We start from the raw sequence: 23,679 nt of genomic DNA, 5'->3' as shown, positions 1-23,679 counted from the left end.
TCTGAAAGGGAGACAAAAGGTACAAGTGGAAGTGGGAGTGGTTGGTTGTGGGTCTAGTGGTGTAAACTCCAGTGTGAGGTGCTTCTCCTCAAGGAGCACTGTGTTCCAATTGGGGCCTCTGTATTAAGCTGGGGACACACCCATCTCTGAGGGATCCTTTTTGCAATATTCACCCCAGTTCATACATTATAATCTCTGTATAAATCAGACATTTTGAACTACAAGAATTAATTACCTGGAGATTTAAAACCTAGCCCTCAGAAGTACTAGGCTTTGGGCAATGTAGAAATCCCATGGAACTTTAAATAACCTAGGTATCTCTCTGGGGTTTAGGAGGCTGGTTGCATCATTCATACAGTTCAGAAAGCCAGCAAATTAGCAGCCACTCTCCCAGGATCATTTCCATTAAGTGCTTATGGGAAGCTATATTACGAATACTCATTCACCATAGGTGAGAAGATGTCAGTTTCTTTATAAAGGATTTGGAGAAATGGTGCTAATGAATCCTGGGACACCTGTGATTGTGACAGTGACTTACTACAGGTAAGTTCTAGAACACTGCTATTCTTGGCAGCATTGTACCATCTTTCAATGCCCTCTTTAACTTTAAGTGAAACAAATTCATTAATTCAATGATTGTTAATTTGACTGTCAGTAAAAATAAAAAAAGTGAAGACTATGCTCTCAAGCTAATGTAGTTTACTGTGTTGCTCTCCTCCCTTTTTATCCCAATTAAAGAGGCTGAGCTTATTTTTTGAAAAAATATACCATGTCATCATATAGAGAGCATGAATGATGATTTATCATGAACATCCTGCTCTTTAATGTTATTTTTTTCATCATAATGGATTGTATCTATTCTAGACTAAGTTGCTCTTTGAAATCCATGAAAAACACAATCATGATTTAACTAAGACCCAATGATTTATATGGGAATGGAGTCCCAGTAATATTGAAATATATCCAACTAAATCATTCCCTCAGTAGAGCCGTTGGAATGGGCACAACCAAGTCCATGGTTTCCCTGGGTCTGCTCTGAGTAAGACAGAATATAATCCTTAAATTTAGTTCGAAGTCACTGACTTCATTTTATGACACCTTGGAATGTACTTTAACCTGATAATAAGGGTAAATAAATATATTCTCTCCTTATATTTGACCGGACTCATTCAGTGGCCTTAGAATGCTGACTGCCTATTGGTGATGGTGAATGGGAAACCATGGGGAGGGAATTGAGTATCCTGAAATGAGGCATGGCATGGCCGGGTAGAACATGGAACAGGAGAATTCCACACTGCAACAGTTTGTTGTAGATATAAATGCCCTTCTCCTTGCCTAGGGAACAAGCTCAGGATGCTGGCACTTTCAATTGCTGATTTCAACTGCAGGTCTTTCATATTTAAACTAAGTTGTGACCTTCAGACCAATCACATTCCATAGCTTCATTCCTAGTGCAGGGAACAAAATTGACTAACCTAACTCAAAATACACTGCACAGTTACAATAGGAGCTCATGTACAAAATGTTCTTGATATTTCTCCTTCACTAAAACGTATGTCCTCCCGGTTAGATTTTAAAGTTGGTGTGACATTTGTTGGATAAAAAGACAATGTTGGATATAAAAGAAGGAAACCAAACAGTCATCACGGAATTCATCCTCTTGGGATTTGGGAATCTCCCTGAGCTGCAGCCTTTTCTTTTCTTGCTCTTCCTGATGGTTTATATTGCGACAACAGCTGGGAACCTGCTGATCTTTTTCCTGGTTTGGGCAGATCAGCACCTGCACACCCCCATGTACTTCTTCCTGGGGAATTTGTCTTGCCTGGAGACTTGCTATAGCTCAATCATCGTGCCCAAAATGTTGGCCGATTTACTAACTGGTGTCGGTTACATTTCTGTTAGTGGATGCATAGCCCAGTTTTATTTCTTTGGCTGCTGTGTAGCGATAGAAACGTTTCTCTTGGCAGTAATGTCCTATGACCGCTACCTGGCAATATGCAGTCCTTTGCTCTATGCCACTATTATGCATAGAAAACTATGTTTTCAGCTCATGGCGGGAGCATGGGTAAATGGTTTGATGGCTAATAGCATTGTGCTGATTTTCATGGTTCAACTATCCTTCTGCGAACCCCGTGTCATAGATCATTACTTATGTGATTATTTCCCATTGGAAAAAAAGTCATGCAGTGACACAAGCATGATTGAATTCCTCGTCCTTTTCTTTAATTTCATTTTTGTCGTCATCCCGTTTCTATTGACTCTCACGTCTTACGCTTGCATCATCACCACCATCTTAAAGATCCCATCCACCACTGGAAGGAAAAAGGCCTTTTCAACCTGCTCCTCTCATTTAATTGTTGTCTGCCTATTTTATAGTGATTTAATCATTGTCTACATGCTGCCGGACACCCCGACCCTGAGAGACCTCAATAAAGTCTTCTCCATTTTCTATACAGTCTTGACTCCTTTGCTCAACCCTCTCATCTACAGCTTGAGAAACCAAGAAGTTCACAGAGCCCTAAGACGAATTTGGAAGAAACTGACAATTTCTTTTTCCAATGAGTGATTTGAACTCTTCTATTTTCTTTAAGTTTATCAGGTAGTTCAAGTATCCATGTCTGCAAAAGCCTGGGTCCACTGTGATCTTTCATCTCACAGTGAATGTTAAGGGGATTAGAGGTGGATTTTTTTTTACCTTAAATTCTGCCCGTGAACGAATTCAGGAATAGAATTGAGGTATGGTGATGGTCTCCAGGTTTGCTCAGGGTGGGGTGGCATAATTGGAAGCCCCAAGGATTGAAAGCACAGGGAAGATTGGAAGGCTGTGTACCACCATATTTTCTGGTCTTCTTCATGTGCTGAATCAGTTAGATGCAGTTCTACTCAGAACAGAACCATTGAAATTATTGGAGCTCAGTTAGTCATATTCACAGCTTTCCATGGGTTTACTCTGAATAGAACTGATGGATACAAGCCAATAACTTTTGTCTTAATCATTTTCCTCCAAGAACTGGCCTTCCATTTCTGCTGTTTCTTGAGCTCCTGTGTGACTTGGGGTAAGTGGCACACTTAGATAACAGCGTATGGGAAGTCACTAGTCACAAGAAGAAAAAAGGGGCAGACTTCCAGGCACTTAGGAAAAGTGTAACAGTTCCCCATCAGGTATATAAATCACCCATGCAGTGTTTTTTCTTTCTGCTGGGAGGTCTCCCATTTTAAAGTCATCTGCTGAACTTTAGGATTGAGTGGGAATTTAAATCCAGGTATCCGCAGTGTAAGCATCATGCTCTAAACCCACTCCAACTGGAGCACTGTATTGGCCGGGGATGATGGGAATTGCAGTCCAAATCCTCTTCATGGAACCAGGTCAGGGAGGTCTGCTCTAACCACTCTACAACACTGGCTTTTCACCAAGGAAGTTTTAGAAGAAGTGCTGATGAGTCTCTGTAATATTCTCTCTCTTTTTAACGGCATGGGTTTATATATTCTAATCTTCAAAATGTCCCCAAGTGGACAATGCAAAAAGAAACAAACGCTCCTTGTAATTATCCATATTATGTGCTTTGTCAACCTTTCAAAATTGCACTCGTGTGCTGTGTTTGCAAAGGTTATGGTGATCTCATGTTTTGTTGATATTTTAACAAGACTATAAACCAATAAATGAAATTCTCTCTTCTTCCCAATAGCACTGGAGTCATGTCAGACATGGGAAATGGAACAGTTGTTTAGTTCTTTCTTGGTGTACTAATTCCACTAATCAAAGCATTGTGGTGAGCTTATGCCTACTGAGTTCTAGGGACCCGTTTCTGGACCAGATGATAGGGTGGGTCTGTCAGCTCAGGGGGGTCCACTTTCTCTTCACACCTTGGCCACATGCCAAAAACATTATCTGAGACCCTCTTTAAATTCCCATCTCCCAACTTACTGTTAGGCACAGAAGCGGGGATGGGGAAGAGGTGGAAGTAGGATCACACCTGTCCTGTGTCATGATCCTCAATAGTGCTGTAATGCTGGGTGTGAATCTGGATTATAACTGTGGATCAATGAAGATTATGGACTTTCCAGAGCTTGTCCCCCTGGCTGGAAGAGTCCGCAACCAGAAGGAGGAGGAGTACCAGGAGGAATGGATGAAATTCAAAGACTATTTACTTAAATACGCTAAGATAATGTAATTGGAAAAAACTTGCAAATATCAGATAGGCTTACTTAGGATTTAAATACGTGATGTTAGAGAATAATATGTTTAAAGTTAAAATGAAAAGAAAGAAAGATGTTAAGTGATTAAGTTTATTTTATGAGGAAATTGGTTTTGGAAAACTGTTACAATGATATACACTGAAACTCAGCCAGGGGGATTTGAGGAAGTCACTTAACAATGTTACTAAGATTGGATCAATACAGCTGAGATCTATGTTTGTTTGTTTGTCTGTTTAAAATGTTTGGAAAAGCAATATTTTTTTTTTGGAAATTATATATATATAAAAAACTGTGGATCAGGGCATCAGTGTAGTTGGAATTACCTGAATATTAAATATGCCCCCCAATGGGCTGTCTTTTGGATACATTTTTTATCAAAATCTAGGTCCTTAAGAAATGTGCCTTAGTTTATTACAACTAATGCAATTGCATGCTTTCTTTGTGTCAGGGGTGGGAAACGTTATCCGCTTGATGGCCACTCTCTTTCTGAGTAAACTTCAGTCTGGGGAAGGGCAGTAGAAAAAGTGGGCCAAGCAATCAATACTTTTTTTTTACTTTCTGCAGTAGGTTAAATTTTACACACAGAACTTGCTTTGCTTCATCCATGAACACAAAAGGGATTAAGGGAGATCAAGGACTTTTGGAACTCATGGGGAAGAGATCCCAACAGGAGGTGGAGCCAAAGCCAATGATGAGCAGAGCTAGTCAATTCTGCTGTGGTCCCCATCCGCCTCCATGTTATGTTCTACAACTGGGAAGACTGATAATAAGGAGAAGGAAGCTGCCATAAGCAGTGCCATCCCCTGGAGTAGGTGCAAGAAGGCAGGCAGTTGGGGGCTGGTTGAGGGAAGAATGAGGTTGGTGGGGCAGTGCCCCATTTGCTGCAATGGAGCAGCCTTTGTGGCAAGCATTCATTTTCAAAAGCAGTGTTGTGATGAGTGCTATGCCATTCCTTCTATATCCAATGCTCAGGTGGTAAGTGTTGTTGCTAATGTAAGCAAATCAGCCACACACATACAGGAGGGAGGTATCAATGGGGCTCAGGGTAGGTTCAAAGTTTCCATAAGGATGATGACCTTTAGAGGGTTTTTTTTAATACTTGTTAATTCAGCTTTACACTACACATTTAAATTCAAACAATGGACATGATCATCGACATTTAGGATTCCCTAAATCCTTGGACTTCCCTCCAGCCTTCCATGGTTTCCATTTCCATTCTTTTTCAACTGCATCATATATTTTCCCCATTTTTCTTAAAATAATCCATTTTCATCTTAGTTTATAGTACATTACAAGTGTTACTCAAATCCTGCCAAAGTTTTTAGTTGTTTACAATATTTTCTTAGATAATTTGTAAATTTCTCCTATTCCTTATTAAAGTTTCTTTCTTCCTGGTTTCCAATTTCCCCAGTCATTTTCGCCATTTTGGCATAGTCCATCATCTTTTTCAGTCATTCGTCTCTGGTTGGGACTTTATCTTCTTTCCATCTCAGCATGATAATCCTTTGGGGAAAATTTGGGGAGGGAATGAGTTGGCCCAGCTTATGAAACCCTTGATGAGGATGGTTTAATTACTCCATTACAGTGGTACCTCGGGTTACATAAGCTTCAGGTTACAGACTCCGCTAACCCAGAAATAGTACCTCGGGTTTTGCTTCAGGGTGAGAACAGAAATTGCATAGCGGTGGCGCTGCAGCAGCAGCGGGAGGCCCCATTAGCTAAAGTGGTGCTTCAGGTTAAGAACAGTTTCAGGTTAAGAACGGACCTCCAGAACGAATTAAGTACTTAACCCGAGGTACCACTGTATCTTACATTGTTTTGTCCCTATAGTCTGCAGCAGAGGAAAACATGTTCTCACATTGGTTTCCGCTCCCTTTAATTCCTCGTACAAATGAAGGTACCCATTTCACTGATGCACGATTAAGGACGCTTTGTTGGTGGGCCCTGGGTCTCCTCTCTGATCGTCCTCCTGCCACCAAATTGGCCAATGGTGGCAGGAATTAGAGGGCATTGCCTTAGCGCGGGACCAACTGACCAATATCGTTGCTTGGCCCGGGGTCCAGGGCAAGGATAAATTCCCAACCTGTTGGGCCGTTGGGCCTGAGGAATATCCCTACCAACCATGACTCCAAGATGTTCTTGCATTCAGTGCCACATCTGAAAGGAGCTATTATATATGCATATCAGGGATATGCACAATTAAGTATCTCAATTATTTCTTTTAATTTTTTTATTTCATAAAATGTATATGCCACTTGATTATTAAAAACTTCAAAGCAGATTCCAAAAATAATCAAACAATAAACTTGAGAAAAATTTGCAACCTTAAACACACAAAAATAAAAATACTAAAACAGATTCAAATGACCTCAATTTTCTAAGCATCTGGGTAGGCTTGTCTAAATAAGAATGTTTTTAACAGGTACTGAAAGGAGTACAGAAAGTGCAGGGGCTGCCACAATAAACAAATGAGTTCATACAAATCAGAAATGAGTATGATGTGGTGTAGTAGTTCTTGTTGTTTAGTCGTTTAGTAGTGTCTGACTTTTCGTGACCCCCTGGACCAGAGCACGCCAGGCACTCCTGCCTTCCACTGCCTCCCGCAGTTTTGTCAAACTCATGCTGGTAGCTTCGAGAACAGTGTCCAACCATCTCGTCCTCTGTCGTCCCCTTCTCCTTGTGCCCTCCATCTTCCCCAACATCAGGGTCTTTTCCAGGGAGTCTTATCTTCTCATGAGGTGGGCAAAGTATTGGAGCCTCAGTTTCAGGATCTGTCCTTCCAGTGAGCACTCAGGGCTGATTTCCTTCAGAATGGATAGGTTTGATCTTCTTGCAGTCCATGGGACTCTCAAGAGTCTCCTCCAGCACCATAAATCAAAAGCAGGTGTAGTAGTACTAATACCACTAATTGAAGCAGGGTGGTGAGCTTATGCCTACTGAGCTCTAGGAACCTGTTTTTGGACCAGATGATAGGGTGGGTCTTTCAGCTCGGGGGGTGGGAGCGTGTCCACTTTCTCTTCGCACTTTGGCCACATGCCAAAAACATTATCTGAAAACCTCTTTAAATTCCCCTCTCCCAACTTACTGTTAGGCACAGAAGCGGGGATGGGGAAGAGGTAGAAGCAGGATTGCACCTGTCCTGTGTCATGATCCTTAATAGTGCTGTAATGCTGGGTGAATCTGGATTATAACTGAGGAGCAGGGCATCACTGCAGTTGGCATTACCTGAATATGAAATATGCCCCTTAAAGGGCTGTCTTTGACCCCGGTAACAGACCTTGCTTTATACATATCCCGGAAAGTACAAGCATATATCTGGAACTCTTAATATTAAATTAAAGGTCAGCACCCTGATCCTGTGTTACTATCCAACTAAGTTTAATCATCACTTCATGTAAAAAGGAATAGAATTCTGCCTAGATGATGAAATCGTCTTATATTAATAAATTCATTATTCAAGAAAAACCACAGATAACCAATTAGTCATTTCTAACTAGGACCATGTCCCTTCAACTTCAACCAGAATAAACAAAGTGGTAAACAGACAGGAACTTGCAAGAAAGAAGCAATGATTCCAAGGAATGACGATACTACAATATTAACTCAACCAGGAAGCTCCACCTCCTTTTCTGAGATTTACACGGGTTCAAAATAGTGTTCATGCCCCAGATTTTCAATCGTTGGGAAGCTCAGAGCTCCACTAGAACTCCCTTTTCACTTTCTGATCTCAAGGTTGAACTCTTTAGCTTTGCTAGAATATGGACCAAGGAATGAGTGACACACACTGTAGTTACGGTGATATAAGATTTTAAGGGCAAATCTTAATTTTGAAACAGAAGGAACACATCTTCTATCCCTGACTCAATGATCTACTTACAGCTAGATCAGGTATATTAACTCCTTTTCTCTTTCTGATTAGTATGTGTCTATGGCAAATGGTTGTGTTCACTGTTCAAGCTTGGGTAATTAGAGAATCTCTTTTACCCTTCAAATCTAAGGTACAGTGGTACCTCGGGTTAAGAACTTAATTCTTTCTGGAGGTCTGTTCTTAACATGAAACCGTTCTTAACCCGAGGTACCACTTTAGCTAATGGGGCCTCCCGCTGCCTCTATGCCGCCACTGTGCGATTTGTGTTCTCATCCTGAAGCAAAGTTCTTAATTCAAGGTACTATTTCTGGGTTAGTGGAGTCTGTAACCTGAAGCGTCTGTAACCTGAAGTGTCTGTAACCCGAGGTACCACTGTATATACACCGCTGTCCACCTGTAACCTTGCTGTCCGAAAGAGCATCTGTATACTCTGTCTTTCATTTCATGTCATAAACCAATTCTTCTTTAATGCTCTTGTTTGTGAACATTTTTATTAGGTATATGGGTTAACAGTAGAGATACATTCATAACACATGCACATATTGACTATGGCAAAAGTTTCGAATCCTCTCAGGAATGTGCATAGAACACATGTAAGTGGTGGACACACATATGGGTTCAGATGCATACCTTGTAACAGTGCTTCTGTGGGGCTGGATCATTCCCTTAGTGTGTGTAGTCCAGGACTGCCTGTTACTAATATATAGACAGAGCAGTCCAAGTTAAATAGTTCCCAGCCTCTTTCTTTTTCAATGGGAGCAATGCTAGCAAGTGCCTAGCTCTCCCTCCGGAAGCAAATGGAAGTTGAAAATGTTTTGGCTTGACTAGTTCATGCCCCATGAACTTCAACGAGTTTCTTCCTGTACAGTTAATCACAGTAGCAAAACAAAAGGAAAACAATATTATTTTGATGGCTCTGCCTGGCCTTAAATTTTACTGCATTCTCAAAGTAGAATTAATTTTCTGGCAGTTTAAAGTAGTTGACATTCTTGCTGTGAACAAATGTCAAGGGAAATTACACATTCCTCCAGGATAAAAGGAGTAAATAACCCAAAGAGGAGTGCTAAGTTCCCCTCTAGGATCAATGGCAAATAAGAGCGATGCCTTTGGGACATCATGATCTAGAAGTGTTCAGATTGATTCCCTGCATTGTTGTTAGTATCAGCCTGAAGACAGGTACTGGAGTTAAAGATGTCAAAGGATGTTTTGAACCTTCAGGCGCTGATATTGCTGCGGAGAGAATGCACAACACTGCTCATTCTACAGTAGACACGTTTAAAGGTAAGGCAACCTTTCTCACATATTTACAGAATGGGAAAAGATGAGGTCCACATTTTATCACCACTGGATATTTTTGATATTGCTTATTGATGTTGCTTTTTGATATTGCTGTGCAAAATCAATTCAGCTTCAGAATTTAATAAAACCACTGAGATCTGCCCTGCAATACAATCTCAAAGTCTTGAGTAATCCTGTGGTGCTGGATGATATGTGCCCCTCTTAAAGGTAAAGGGAAAGGGACCCCTGACCATTAGGTCCAGTCATGACCGACTCTGGGGTTGCAGCGCTCATCTCGCTTTGCTGGCTGAGGGAGCCGGTGTACAGCTTCCGGGTCATGTGGCCGGCATGACTAAGCCACTTCTGGCGAACCAGAGCAGCGCACGGAAACGCCGTTTACCTCCCCGCTGGAGCGGTACCTACTTATCTACTTGCACTTTGACGTGCTTTCGAACTGCTAGGTTGGCAGGAGCTGGGACCGAGCAACGGGAGCTCACCCCGTCGCGGGGATTTGAACCGCCGACCTTCTGATCAGCAAGTCCTAGGCTCTGTGGTTTAACCCAAAGCGCCACCCACATCCCTCATGTGCCCATCTTACTACCCCCCCAAACCCCCACCCTCCTCTGCTAGCAGAGGAACAAGAGAGAGAGAGAGAGAGAGAGAGAGAGAGAGAGAGAGAGGAGGAGAAGCAGCAGGAGCAGCAGGAGCTGCTGCCAAGTGTGTGGCTAAAAATATCCAGTTACAAAATTCACATTGTGAGAGCCACACCTATACATTTTCTAGTTTCTTTCAAATACGCTTTCAGTTTAGTTCTACCCTTTTTCTCCTTTCTTTTTTTGTTTTCCAGTGTTCAGATCTTATCTACATTTCGTGCTGGCAAGTGCAAAATGGAGCAATCATGTCATGATTACAGAATTTAGGTGATAAATCTGGCTAGCAGAAAGTGAACAGTGTTCAAACACCTCACCATTGTAAAATTCACACTCCAAACCTAGAATTACATATTACAAAGATTGCTTCAACACTGCCGTAAATTAAATCCTTCCATTCTTGTTTTCCAGTGTGCAAATCTTATCTACATGATCTCCTGGCAAGTGCAAAATGGGGCAAATCAAACCATGATCACAGAATTCATTCTCCTGGGGTTTGAGGGTGGTCAGAATCTGCAAACTGTTCTCCTGTTGCTGTTTTTGGCGATTTACATTGTGACCATCTCTGGGAACCTTATCATCCTTCTGCTTGTTGTGTCTGACCAGCACCTTCACACACCCATGTATTACTTCCTAGGGAACTTGTCTTGCTTGGAGACCTTCTACAGCTCCACCATTCTGCCCAGGATGCTCTATAGTCTCTTTACAGGGGACAGGTCCATTTCATTCACTGCTTGTGTCACACAATTTTACATTTTTGGCATACTTGTTACTACAGAGTGCTTCCTCCTGGCTGCAATGTCCTTTGATCGTTACTTAGCCATATGCAAGCCATTGCATTATGCTATCCAAATGACAGACAGATTGTGTCTTCAACTGGCTGCTGGTTCCTGGGTGAGTGGGGGCTTAGCTGCCACCATAACCACATCTCTCATGTCCCAGTTAGTCTTTTGTGGCCCTAATGAGATTGACCACTTCTTTTGTGATATTGGCCCAGTCATTGACTTGTCATGCAGTAATACACATACAATAGACACCTCAATTTTAATATTGTCATCACTGTGTGCCTTTCCTCCTTTCCTGTTGACCCTGGCATCCTATGTTTGCATCATCACCTCCATCCTGAAGATCTCTTCGCGTTCCAGCAGGCAGAAGGTTTTCTCTACTTGCTCCTCTCACTTGATAATGGTGACAGTTTTCTATGGGACACTGATTATAGTCTACATTGTACCCAAGACAAGCATCCTGAGAAACTTGAACAAAGTTTTTTCTCTCCTGTACACCATATTGACTCCCCTTCTCAACCCCATCGTATATAGCTTAAGAAACAATGATGTCAAGGGGGCCCTTAAAAAGGGTTCTATGAAATTTGCAATTCATACAGGAATTTAGAAGATGGGCTGCAAATTTCACAGCACCATTTATTTATTGGTAATATTCCTCACATACTTCTCTGCTTAGATGCAGATCTCTGGAGTAGTTTCAGCAGTACGGCTCACTTAGTGGGTGTGGGGGGATTATGATGTAAAATATTTATTAAGCATTTCTAGACCAGCCCATCATGGGTGGTATAAATAATAAAGATAATTCATGTGGTAAAATAGATTCTCCCACTAAAATCTCTGAAGCACTTTGGTCAAGAAAGCTGCTTATTTCTGCATCTTGACTGTCTGTTGGGACTGCTCAGAAAAATAATTTTGAATTTTTTAAAAAAAATAAATAAAAATCTAGGTCCTTAAGAAATGTGTCTTAGTTTATTACAACTAATGCAATTGCATGTTTTCTTTATGTCAGGAGTGGGGAACATTTTCAGACCGATGGCCTCTTTCCTTCTGAGCAAAGTTCAATCCGGGGAAGGGCAGTAGTAAAAATGGGCCATGCAATCAATATAATTTTTTACTTTCCTCAGTAGGTTTATTTCTACACACTGGAAGAGGAAGGCAGTATAGAGTTACAACAGGGGTTTGCAGGAGGTTACAGCTCAAAGGTAGATGGGAAAGTTGAGAAATAATAGCTGACCGACATGTTGTCATTAGAAAAAATTCTAGACCCACCATCTTCCAGAACATGACGAGCCTTAAAAGTAGGAAATCAAAGAGGTCAAAGACTGAGGGCACTTAGCGGCACCTGTAAAGGAGGAGATAATGACGACAAATGAGGAAGTGGGAGAGACGGGGTGTATGTGGAGATTCACTCAGAACAACGGCATTATCCCAGAGTCTGGGTTCTATAGCCTCTCTCTGTAGATTTTTTTAAAATAAAAAAGGACTGTAAGAAACTTTTCCTTGTCTTTATACTTTCCTGGGCAACCAGGATGACAGCATCCTGACAGACACAGACCTCTTTTTGCTTCATCCATGAAAACAAACGGGATTATCAGAGCTCAAGGGCACATTCCAGTCATCTGAAAACACTCACTGAGGTTTCTAAGCAGGGTCAGTGGGAGGAAGGTGGCCTGGAAAGAGATGTGTGCGGCCAATGAAGTGTTGTGGTGTTTGGGGAGTCCCAAGATCCAAACAGAGAAACTTGGAGGGACCCATTTGGCTCCTAGACATGAAGTTCCCCAGCACTTTCCTACACTGTATGCTCTCATAGTGTACATTGCGTGGCTTTCTTCCCCAGTTTCTTCCCAGTGTGTTGACTTTCTTCCCAAACTGCATGACAATACATTTAAAAACATTTATCTGAGCTTTAAACAACTCCTCCCAAAACATTATAACAATTCTAATAAGTAGGAGCAGATAAGAAGAGGGATCCATCCTCTTTGGATCAGCTGTGTCTCCTTTGAATTTGAGAAAGGTTGATTCCTCCTTTCTCAAATCAACCTTTCTCAAATTCAAAGGAGACACAGCTGATCCAAAGAGGATGGATCACAATATGGAACAGATCAATGGGCTATTCAGAATCTGTGGAATAGTGGATGACTTTACCAGGTGGCTCAGTGGTTTTCTCACTGCCTTCATCCTTATCCCCTTTCCCCTTTAACACTTCTAAATTAGGATATCTGTCTGCCCACAGATCTATCTGGGTAGCCATCACGTGGTGGTCCTTGTTGTCACACACTTACTCATAGAGCAATCACCCTGAGAGAGAGCGAGGAGACTTGATGACATCATGTCACTCTCAGGGGGAATTGTATGGCTGCCCCATGTAAACAATGGTGGCAGATATATTTTTCTTAGTCCCATCCCCTCTGAAAACAGGGATGGACCAGAATTCAGGGGGTCTATCCATGCCTACGTAAGAAACAATAATAATGCCAAAAACATATTCCGCTCAGTATAAATATTAAGATCCCATACATGAATATTTCTAACTAAAACCATTTTATATATTTGGATATCCAGTCAAATCTTGTTTAGGGATGGAGGTGAAATGCTATTGTGTGGCCCATTTACACAGTTTAATAGGAAAAATATATTCCATTTGCCACTTCCTATACTCTCCCTCAAAATACATTTCCCCCCATTTCTGAAAGGGAGACAAAAGGTACAAGTGGAAGTGGGAGTGGTTGGTTGTGGGTCTAGTGGTGTAAACTCCAGTGTGAGGTGCTTCTCCTCAAGGAGCACTGTGTTCCAATTGGGGCCTCTGTATTAAGCTGGGGACACACCCATCTCTGAGGGATCCTTTTTGCAATATTCACCCCAGTTCATACATTATAATCTCTGTATAAATCAGACATTTTGAACTACAAGAATTAATTACCTGGAGATTTAAAACCTAGCCCTCAGAAGTACTAGGCTTTGGGCAATGTAGAAATCCCATGGAACTTTAAATAACCTAGGTATCTCTCTGGGGTTTAGGAGGCTGGTTGCATCATTCATATAGTTCAGAAACCAAGCAAATTAGCAGCCACTCTCCCAGGATCATTTCCTTTAAGTGCTTATGAGAAGCTATTCTATGAACACGCATTCACCATAGGTGAGAATATGTCAGTTTTTTTATAAAGGATTTGGAGAAATGGTGCTAATGAATCCTGGGACACCTGTTATTGTGACAGTGACTTACTACAGGTAAGTTGTAGAACACTGCTATTCTTGGCAGCATTGTACCATCTTTCAATGCCCCCTTTGACTTTAATGCCAACAAATTCATTAATTCAATGATTTTTAAATTGTTTGTCAGTAAAAAAATAAAAATTAAGCCTATGCTCTCAAGCTAATGTAGTTTACTGTGTTGCTCTCCTCCCTTTTTATCCCAATTAAAGAGGTTGAGATTATTTTTTTGACAAAATATGCCACATCATCATATAGAGAGCATGAATGATAAAGATATATCATGAACATTCAGCTCTTAAATGCAATCATGATTTAACTAAGACCCAATGATTTATATGGGAATGAAGTCCCACTAATATTGAAATATATCCAACTAAGTCATTCCCTCAGAGCCACTGGAATGGGCACAACCAAGTCCATGGTTTCCCTGGGTCTGCTCTGAGTAGGACAGAATATAATCCTTAAATTTAGATCCAAGCCACTGATTTTTTCCTATGCTACCTTGGAATGTACTTTAACCTGATAATAAGGCTGAATCATTTGAAAACAAAGATAAGCTCTCCTTATATTTTACCGGACTCATTCAGTGGCCTTAGAATGCTGACTGCCTGTCGGTGATGGTGAATGGAAAACCATGGGGAGGGAATTGAGTATCCTGAAACGAGGCATGGCATGGCAAGTAGAACATGGAACAGGAGAGTTCCTCATTGCAACATTTTGTTGTAGATATAAATGCCCTTCTCCTTGCCTAGGGGACAAGCTCAGGATGCCTGCACTTTCAATTGCTGATTTCAACTGCAGGTCTTTCATATTTAAACTAAGTTGTGACCTTCAGACCAATCACATTCCATAGCTTCATTCCTAGTGCGGGGAACAAAATTGACTAACCTAACTCAAAATACACTGCACAGTTACAATAGAAGCTCATGTACAAAATGTTCTTGATATTTCTCCTACACTAAAACGTATGTCCTCCCGGTTAGATTTTAAAGTTGGTGTGACATTTGTTGGATAAAAAGACAATGTTGGATATAAAAGAAGGAAACCAAACAGTCATCACGGAATTCATCCTCTTGGGATTTGGGAATCTCCCTGAGCTGCAGCCTTTTCTTTTCTTGCTCTTCCTGATGGTTTATATTGCGACAACAGCTGGGAACCTGCTGATCTTTTTTCTGGTTTGGGCAGATCAGCACCTGCATACCCCCATGTACTTCTTCCTGGGGAATTTGTCCTGCCTGGAGACTTGCTATAGCTCAATCATCGTGCCCAAAATGTTGGCCGATTTACTAACTGGTGTCGGTTACATTTCTGTTAGTGGATGCATAAAGGTAAAGCGACCCCTGACCATTAGGTCCATTCGTGACCGACTCTGGCGTTGCATAGCCAAGTTTATTCCTTTGGCTGCTGTGTAGCGATAGAAACTTTTCTCTTGGCAGTAATGTCTTACGACCACTACCTGGCAATATGCAGTCTTTTGCTCTATGCCACTATTATACATATAAAACTATGTTTTCAGCTCATGGCGGGAGCATGGGTAAATGGTTTGATGGCTAATAGCATTGTGCTGATTTTCATGGTTCAACTATCCTTCTGCGAACCCCGTGTCATAGATCATTACTTATGTGATTATTTCCCATTGGAAAAAAAGTCATGCAGTGACACAAGCATGATTGAATTCCTCGTCCTTTTCTTTAATTTCATTTTTGTCATCATCCTGTTTCTATTGACTCTCATGTCTTATGCTTGCATCATCACCACCATCTTAAAGATCCTATCCATCTTTAAGTTTATCAGGTAGTTCAAGTATCCATGTCTGCAAAAGCCTGGGACCACTGTGATCTTTCCCCTTACACTGAATGGTAGGTGGATTAGAGGTGGGGGTTTTTTATACCTTAAATTCTGCCCGTGAAGGAATTCAGGAATAGAATTGAGATATGGTGATGGTCTCCAGGTTTGCCCAGGGTGGGGTGGCATAATTGGAAGCCCCAAGGATTGAAAGCACAGGGAAGATTGGGAGGGATGTGTACCACCATATTTTCTGGTCTTCTTCATGTGCTGAATCAGTTAGATGCAGTTCTACTCAGAACAGAACCATTGAAATTCTTGGACCTCAGTTAGTCATATTCATAGCTTTCCATGGGTTTACTCTGAATAGAACTGATGGATACAAGCCAATAACTTTTGTCTTAATCATTTCCCTCCAAGAGCTGGCCTTCCATTTCTGCTGTTTCTTGAGCTCCTGTGTGACTTGGGGTAAGTGGCACACTTAGATAACAGCGTATGGGAAGTCACTAGTCACAAGAAGAAAAAAGGGGCAGACTTCCAGGCACTTAGGAAAAGTGTAACAGTTCCCCATCAGGTATATAAATCACCCATGCAGTGTTTTTTCTTTCTGCTGGGAGGTCTCCCATTTTAAAGTCATCTGCTGAACTTTAGGATTGAGTAGGAATTTAAATCCAGGTATCCTCAGCATAGCATCATGCTCTAAACCCACTCCAACTGGAGCACTGTATTGGCTGGGGCTGATGGGAATTGCAGTCCAAATCCTCTTCATGGAACGAGGTCAGGGAGGTCTGCTCTAACCACTCTACAACACTGGCTTTTCACCAAGGATGTTTTAGAAGAAGTGCTGATGAGTCTCTTTTTAAAGGCATGGGTTTATATATTCTAATCTTCAAAATGTCCCCAAGTGGACAATGGAAAAACAAACAAACGCTCCTTGTAATTATCCATATTATGTGCTTTGTCAGCCTTTCAAAATTGTACTTGCGTGCTGTGTTTGCAAAGGTCATGATCTGACTTTTTCGTTGATATTTTAACAAGAATATAAACCAATAAATGAAATTCTCTTCTCTTCCCAATAGCACTGGAGTCATATCAGACATGGGAAATGGAACAGTTGTTAAGGATTTCATCCTACTGGGATTCTCGAGTGTCTCACATAGCCGGATCCTTCTCTTCATACTCTTTCTGTCCATCTATGTGGTCACACTATCAGGGAACAGCCTCATCATTGGCATCACTAGCATTGACTCCCGGTTGGCCACACCCATGTACTATTTCCTCCGGAACCTTGCAGCCATTGACATTTGCTACATCTCCAGCACGGTTCCACAACTGCTGGTCCATTTCTTGAGCCAAACCCAGTCAATCTCGCTTCTGGCCTGTGCTACCCAGAACTACGCCTTTTTTGCCTTTGGTGTGACTGAATGCTTTCTTCTGGCTGTCATGGCCTATGACCGCTATGTGGCTATCTGCAACCCCCTAAACTACATGCTGGTGATGGGGCAGGGAGCATGTGCTAAGATGGCAGCTGCTTCATGGGTTTGTGGTTTCCTCCAATCAGTGGTCCTCACAGTGTATACCTTTCATGTGCCCTTCTGCAAGTCCAATCGTATAGACCATTTCTTCTGTGAGGCCCCTCAGGTGCTCAAGTTGTCCTGTTCTGACACATATATGAATGAAATGGTCATCTTTGCTGTGGCTGTAATGGTCCTCATTATCCCCCTCTCCCTAGTCTTTGTGTCCTACACCCGCATTGTGGGAACCATTTTGCACATGAGCTCAGCAGCTGGGCGTCTGAAGACGTTCTCCACCTGTGCTTCACACCTCATCGTTGTCTCCCTTTTTTATGGGGCAGCCATTTTCATGTACATGAGGCCCAAATCCACCCACTCTGCCAATCAGGACAAGATGATCTCCCTGTTCTACTCTGTCATTACCCCTATGCTCAACCCCATTATCTACAGCCTCAGGAACAAGGAAGTGAAGGGGGCAGTGATGAGAATCCTGAGGAAAACACTGGATTCTTAGGCTGTACCACTGAAACAACAAATTGATTCTGTCAATACTCAGATGTTGTCTCCCTCTAGTGATAGCACCAATTCTGGGTTTTAGGGGACCCTTGGGTAAGATGCTCTCAGTAGTCCCCCCCACAATACTCCTTCTTTGCTCCTGTTGCCACTTTCCATTTGTTTGCTTATTTCTCTGGGACCAATCTGTTTCATTCCCCAGAGAGAGGGGGGGAATAATGCATGGGTCTCATACTTTTTTAAGACTTGTGTGCATAATTATATTTCTTAGCAAGTGTTGTGGGTGGCACCCATTTTGGTCACTTCTCTTCACCCTTCCCTTGTTGCTTTTTTTTTTTTAAAAAAAGGATCTGGGTCAAAGTTGGATAAACAGTCATACCTTGGAAGCCAAATGGAATCTGCTCCGGAAGTCCATTGGACTTCCAAAATGTTTGACTTCCAAGGCACAGCTTCTGATTGACTGCAGGAGCTTCCTGCAGCCAATTGGAAGCTGCAGAATCCCTGCCGGATGTTCAGCTTCTGAAAGAACATTTTCAAACTGGAACACTCACTTCTGGGTTTGTGGCATTCGGGAGCCAAAATGTTCGACTGCTAAGGCTTTTGCGTGTCGAGGTCCCCAATCCACCCCCCAAAATAACTCACAACGGACACGTAATTTTTGTTTAAGATTTTTGGCATGATTTTGGCCACAAATTTATTAAAATACAAACTGTGAGTGGTTGTTTAGGCATTGGTTAAGACTATCTGTCCCCCCGCCTGGGGAAAGAACTGACTTCCGGGCACCACCGAAAGACAGTGCGGGGGAAAGCAAGTCGGGGAAGAATTGGAGCTGAGACACAGACCCTCAACTCTCCCCGCCTGCTCCCCAAAGGCTTGCCGGCCCTAGTCCCATTCCAGGGATTGGACGAAAAGATGGCAAGCCCCAGGATTCCTTTAACGGAATACCCTTTCCGCAGCAACCATGGAGGGGCAGGCCCAGCCTATCCTAACCCTTCCTCCACCAGATTTATAACCAATGCCTAACCACAACCTTACAAGTTGTGACGATTTGCTACGCAGTAGGCAAAAACCACCCAGCCAGCCAATTTGCCAGGTGGAAAAATTCCTACCAGGCCCCTGCCCCAATGGCAGACGACCCCATGACAGGCATAGCAAGGTCAACACAACAACCCCTTACTCTAGGGCGGGTGGGCGGGTGATCCGTTGCACGCAGCAAAAGAGAAAGTACAAGGCTGCGTGCAGAGTATTTAAACCTTTTTTCCCTCCCACCAAAATTGCAACTTAACTTTTCCCCCAGCAACCCGGCAATCCAAATCAATGCCCGCTGGCCATCTTGGAGAACTTACCCAGCAACAAAGGGGGTGGCTCAGTAGACCCCACCGCAACACGTGCTCTCCCTGAAGGAGAACAGGCTTTGTCAACCAAGGTACGACTGTAGTAAAATTAACATGAGCACTGAAAAGCAAATAAAGCTAAAACAGGAAGTGGAAAAGAGTGTCACTCTTCCAACTTCCTCCTGCAGCAGTATGTACTTTGCAAGTGGGGAAGGAAAAAAAAGCCACCCCCAAATCACCTCACAACAAAGGGGGAAGTAAATGGAACACGATTATTCTCATTATTGAACGCAAGCTCTATTGGACACAAGCTATGCTCATTTTTCCATGCCAGAAAATTGGAGAACCAATTTAAAAAGACAAAATAAATCAGACTTATTAGGAAGTTGGGGGGGACGATGGAAATTTATATAGTTAACAACAAAAAAAGCAAGAGAAAATATTTAAGAGTGCGAAATAAATGAAGCACAGTAACCTGTGATATTTCCACATGTGTGCCCCTTCCCCATTGCTGACTTTTGAGGCTGGTAGTCCAGCTGCTGTGGAATTTTGAATGTTTGCCCAGGAGAAACGTAGCAGCAAAATATTATACTGTCTGTGAATGGGACTCTCTGGACTTCCATGTGTGTTAGCTGAAGATGATTGATGCTTTGTACAATAGGGCGGTTCACAAAAAAACTTTTTTTAAAAAAATGCCTGCTCCAAAGGTCTTATCCTACTACACTAGGGATTACATAGCTATTTCTGAAATTTCATGCATATCAGTTAATATCTTGACCCTGCTCCACTGAATTGAAATTTCAGCCTTCACAACATAGGAAAACGGCCAAGTAAACAGTTTTTTCGTGGAGGCTTTGGAGCAGGCATTTTTCTTTAAAAAGTTTTTTTATGAACCGCCCTATTGTACAACGGAGAATACCCAATGGAGAAGAAGTAATGTAGGCACCTCTCTTGGGTTTAGGAGGCTCGCTGCATTATTAATCAGCAGCAACTCTCCCAGGATCATTTCTTTTAAATGCTTATGTAGAGCTGTTTCAAGATCACTCTTTCTTCATAGCTCAGAAGACTTCAGTTTTTTAGCATGAATCTGGACAAATGATGCTACAGACACTTAGGATATCCTTGAATATAACAAAGATTTGCTGCAGGTAATAATTATAATAATATTATTATAATAATTTATTATTTATACCCTGCCCATTTGGCTGGGTTTCCACAGCCACGCTGGGCGGCTTCCAACCGAATATTAAAAACAATACAGCATCAGACATTAAAAACTTCCCTAAACAGGGCTACCTTCAGTTGTCTTTTAAAAATAAAATAGTTGTTTATTGCCTTGACATCTGCTAGGAGGGCATTCCACAGGGCAGGCACCACTACTGAGAAGGCCCTCTGCCTGGTTCCTTGTAACCTCACTTCTCTCAGTGAGGGAACCGCCAAAAGGCCTTCGGTGCTGGACCTCAGTGTCCGGGCTGGATGATGGTGGTGGAGATGCTCCTTCAGGTATACAGGACCGAGGCCGTTTAGGGCTTTAAAGGTCAGCACCAACACTTTGAATTGTGCTAGGAAACGTACTGGGAGCCAATGAAGATTTTTCAGGACAGGTGTTAAATGGTCTCGGCGGCCACTCCCTGTCATTAGTCTAGAGATAACTAGAGTATGCACCACTCTGGCAAGTTATCGAACACTGCTACTCTCTGCAGAGTGATGCCATTTTTAAAACTCTTATATGTCTTTGGGACACATCAGTTCATTAATTCAAGGATATTTGAATGAACCTCAGTAGCAGATATGGAGTCTAGCTCTGAGGTGAAGGCACTCTACTAACATGTTTTCATATCTCAGTCCAATCGTCTCTCCTCCTCCCAATTTAGAAAAGTGAAGCTCATTTTTGGCAAAATATTTCATGTCCTATTGAGAGCTTGAATAATGTAGACTCATAATAAAAACTAAATGTATATCTTTTGGTTGCATTCATGATGCTTTTGTTATATTGGATTTGATCTAGACCAGGAGTAGGGAAACTTTTTCATTCTAAAGGTCACATTTTATTTTGGGCAACGATGTAGCGGTCTAGAAGCAAAAAGCATCATCAGGGTTTAAGCACACATTTGAATCAGAAAGAAAGGGTAAAGGAGGGTGTCAAGAAGGACTGGCCATGGATGCTAGTCATTAAGGCAAAATGGGGTGGTGTCCTCCCACCTGCACAAACTCTTCCCCCTTCCATTCCGTCAACTCCTAACTACAATGCAATTGCTTCAAGTCCACTATCTGCTTCTGCCTCCTGCTAGCTGCTGCACACAAAGTTCAGAACTCTTTATCTCTGTGGCTCACAGCTCTCCCTCTGCACATCCTGCAAGGTGGATGGGTGTTTCTTTCCACAACAGACTCTCTGAGGTAGAGGAGGAACACTGCCTAGAATCATTGTGATTAGCTTGGGGTGGGGGTAACTGAACAGGCACAACATTTCCTAGTTCACTCTAGCATTGCTAATGGCCACCCCTAGCCAATCCCATTGCTTGCCTCTGCCAGCACATAAGCAATGAACCCACCCTAGGAGAAGATGCGAGAGCGGCAGCATGGCCTCTGTTGTGAATTTGGGAAAGCAGTTATAATACATCAAAGGATATGTAAATAACAAAAATTTCAAAATAATGTACATATCTATTTGGGGGTAATGGGCTCATGTCAAACCAACCAAACAACTTTATGCTGGAGAAAAATAGAAAAAAACACACCATTTCTAGCAACCATCTGTGCCATGCTAGGGATCAAACAGACTGAAATAAATCCATTTCATTGTTCACTTTTGATGGATTTGACTGGCATCCCTGTTGCGTCTACAAGAAAATTGCATGCACAAAATATAATTCATGGTTCTCCTACATTAAAATGTCTGTATTTCAGATTATATTTTATAGTTGATGTCTCATTTGTTTGACACAAGACCCATGTTGGATAGAGAAGAAGAAAACCAGACAGCCACAATAGAATTCATTCTCTTGGGATTTGGGAATCTCCCTGAACTGCAGCCTCTTCTTTTTGTCCTCTTCCTGATTGTTTTTATTATGTCACTAACTGGGAACCTCCTGATTGTTTTGCTCATTGTGGCTGATCAGCAACTTCACACTCCCATGTACTTCTTCCTGGGAAATTTATCCGGCATGGAGACTTGCTACAGCTTGATTATCTTACCCAAAATGTTGGCCAATTTGATAATTGGAGAGAGAACCATTTCTGTTCGTGGGTGCATAGCCCAATTTTATTTCTTTGGTTTGTGTGCTGGTATAGAAACCTATCTCCTGGCAGCAATGTCCTATGACCGCTATCTGGCTATATGTAGACCTTTACACTACAGCACCATTATGTGTAGAAGGTTCTGTGTTCACCTCATGGCTGCAACATGGATTAATTCTTTGCTGGCTAACTTCATTGTGATCATCATGATGGCTCAGCTATCCTTCTGTGGTCCCAATGTCATAGATCATTACTTTTGTGACTTCATCCCGATTGTAAAACTGTCCTGCAGTGACACAAGCATGGTTGAAATCACCGCCCTTTTCTTTAATTTCAATTTTAATGTTGCCCCATTCTTATTGACTCTCACATCCTATGTTTGCATCATCGCCACCATCCTAAAGATCCCATCCACCACTGGAAGGAAAAAGGCCTTCTCCACCTGCTCCTCTCATCTAATTGTGGTTTGCATATTTTATGGCACTTTAATCATTGTCTACATGTTGCCAGACTCCCCAACTCTAAGAGGTCTGAATAAAGTCTTTTCCATTTTCTATACCATCTTGAATCCTTTGGTCAATCCTCTCATCTACAGCTTGAGAAACCAAGAAGTTCACAAAGCCCTAAGACGAGTTTGGAAGAAATTGAACATCTTTTGCAAGGCATGATCTGAACTCTTTCCTTTCCATTAAGTTTATCAGCTAGTCAAAGTACTCATGTATGCAGAACCCTGGCTCCAGTGGGAACTTTCTTCTTACTGTGAATAGTGTGTGTGTGTGTGTGTGAATTATAATTAGGATCACATCATCCTATAGTCCTGATCTTCTGTTCTCCATTTTCCCCTGTGGCTAGCTATTTGTTAAAGAATAATCAACTACTCAACAAAAGCAAATTATGTAATAAACATCAGATCTAGGTTTGCTGTTAGATTTATTTAGGGGTTGTGTTTTTTAAAAAATATTTTCTTTATCACAGAAATGCACACTCAAGTCATATCCCTGTTTGTCTATATGTACTCCCATCTTTTGCAGTCTTTTTTAATGGGCTGAATCCAACCAAGTTGGATAGATCCACTGAAATTAATGGATGTAAGTCTGTCAGATTCATTCATTTTAATATATTTCTTTTCAGAACTAATGTTGGATACAAGGCCATGTTTTTTGTCATGATCATTTTCTTTCAGGAACTGGTGTTCCTGATGTTTCCAATTCTGCAGTTTCTTGAGCTGTTCTGTGACTTGGGGTTCATTGATCAATTAGATAAAAGTGAATGGGAAGTCATCAGTCTCAAGAAGAAGGAAAAGGT

General features: G+C 41.9%; 4 protein-coding genes across 4 annotated transcripts; all 4 read left to right on the top strand.

Annotated features, from left to right (window-relative positions):
* The first annotated feature begins 1,609 nt into the window (after window positions 1-1,609).
* Window positions 1,610-2,566, top strand: LOC144325365 (olfactory receptor 8G1-like). Its single transcript, XM_077918289.1, has one exon. It carries the CDS (start codon window positions 1,610-1,612, stop codon window positions 2,564-2,566), a length of 957 nt encoding a protein of 318 aa, XP_077774415.1.
* Window positions 2,567-10,422: 7,856 nt separating this feature from the next.
* On the top strand, window positions 10,423-11,385 carry LOC114582110 (olfactory receptor 6B1-like). The gene has a single exon (XM_028702896.2). The coding sequence runs from the start codon at window positions 10,423-10,425 to the stop codon at window positions 11,383-11,385; it is 963 nt and encodes a 320-aa protein (XP_028558729.2).
* Window positions 11,386-16,874: 5,489 nt separating this feature from the next.
* On the top strand, window positions 16,875-17,804 carry LOC114581927 (olfactory receptor 2D3-like). The gene has a single exon (XM_028702647.2). It carries the CDS (start codon window positions 16,875-16,877, stop codon window positions 17,802-17,804), a length of 930 nt encoding a protein of 309 aa, XP_028558480.2.
* A 4,284-nt stretch (window positions 17,805-22,088) lies between these two features.
* LOC114582112 (olfactory receptor 1f45-like) lies at window positions 22,089-23,042 on the top strand. Its single transcript, XM_028702898.2, has one exon. It carries the CDS (start codon window positions 22,089-22,091, stop codon window positions 23,040-23,042), a length of 954 nt encoding a protein of 317 aa, XP_028558731.2.
* Window positions 23,043-23,679: the final 637 nt, after the last annotated feature.

Source organism: Podarcis muralis, chromosome 13, assembly GCF_964188315.1.
Source record: "Podarcis muralis chromosome 13, rPodMur119.hap1.1, whole genome shotgun sequence".
Lineage (NCBI taxonomy): Eukaryota > Metazoa > Chordata > Lepidosauria > Squamata > Lacertidae > Podarcis > Podarcis muralis.
This window is presented reverse-complemented; position numbering and strand designations above follow the sequence as displayed.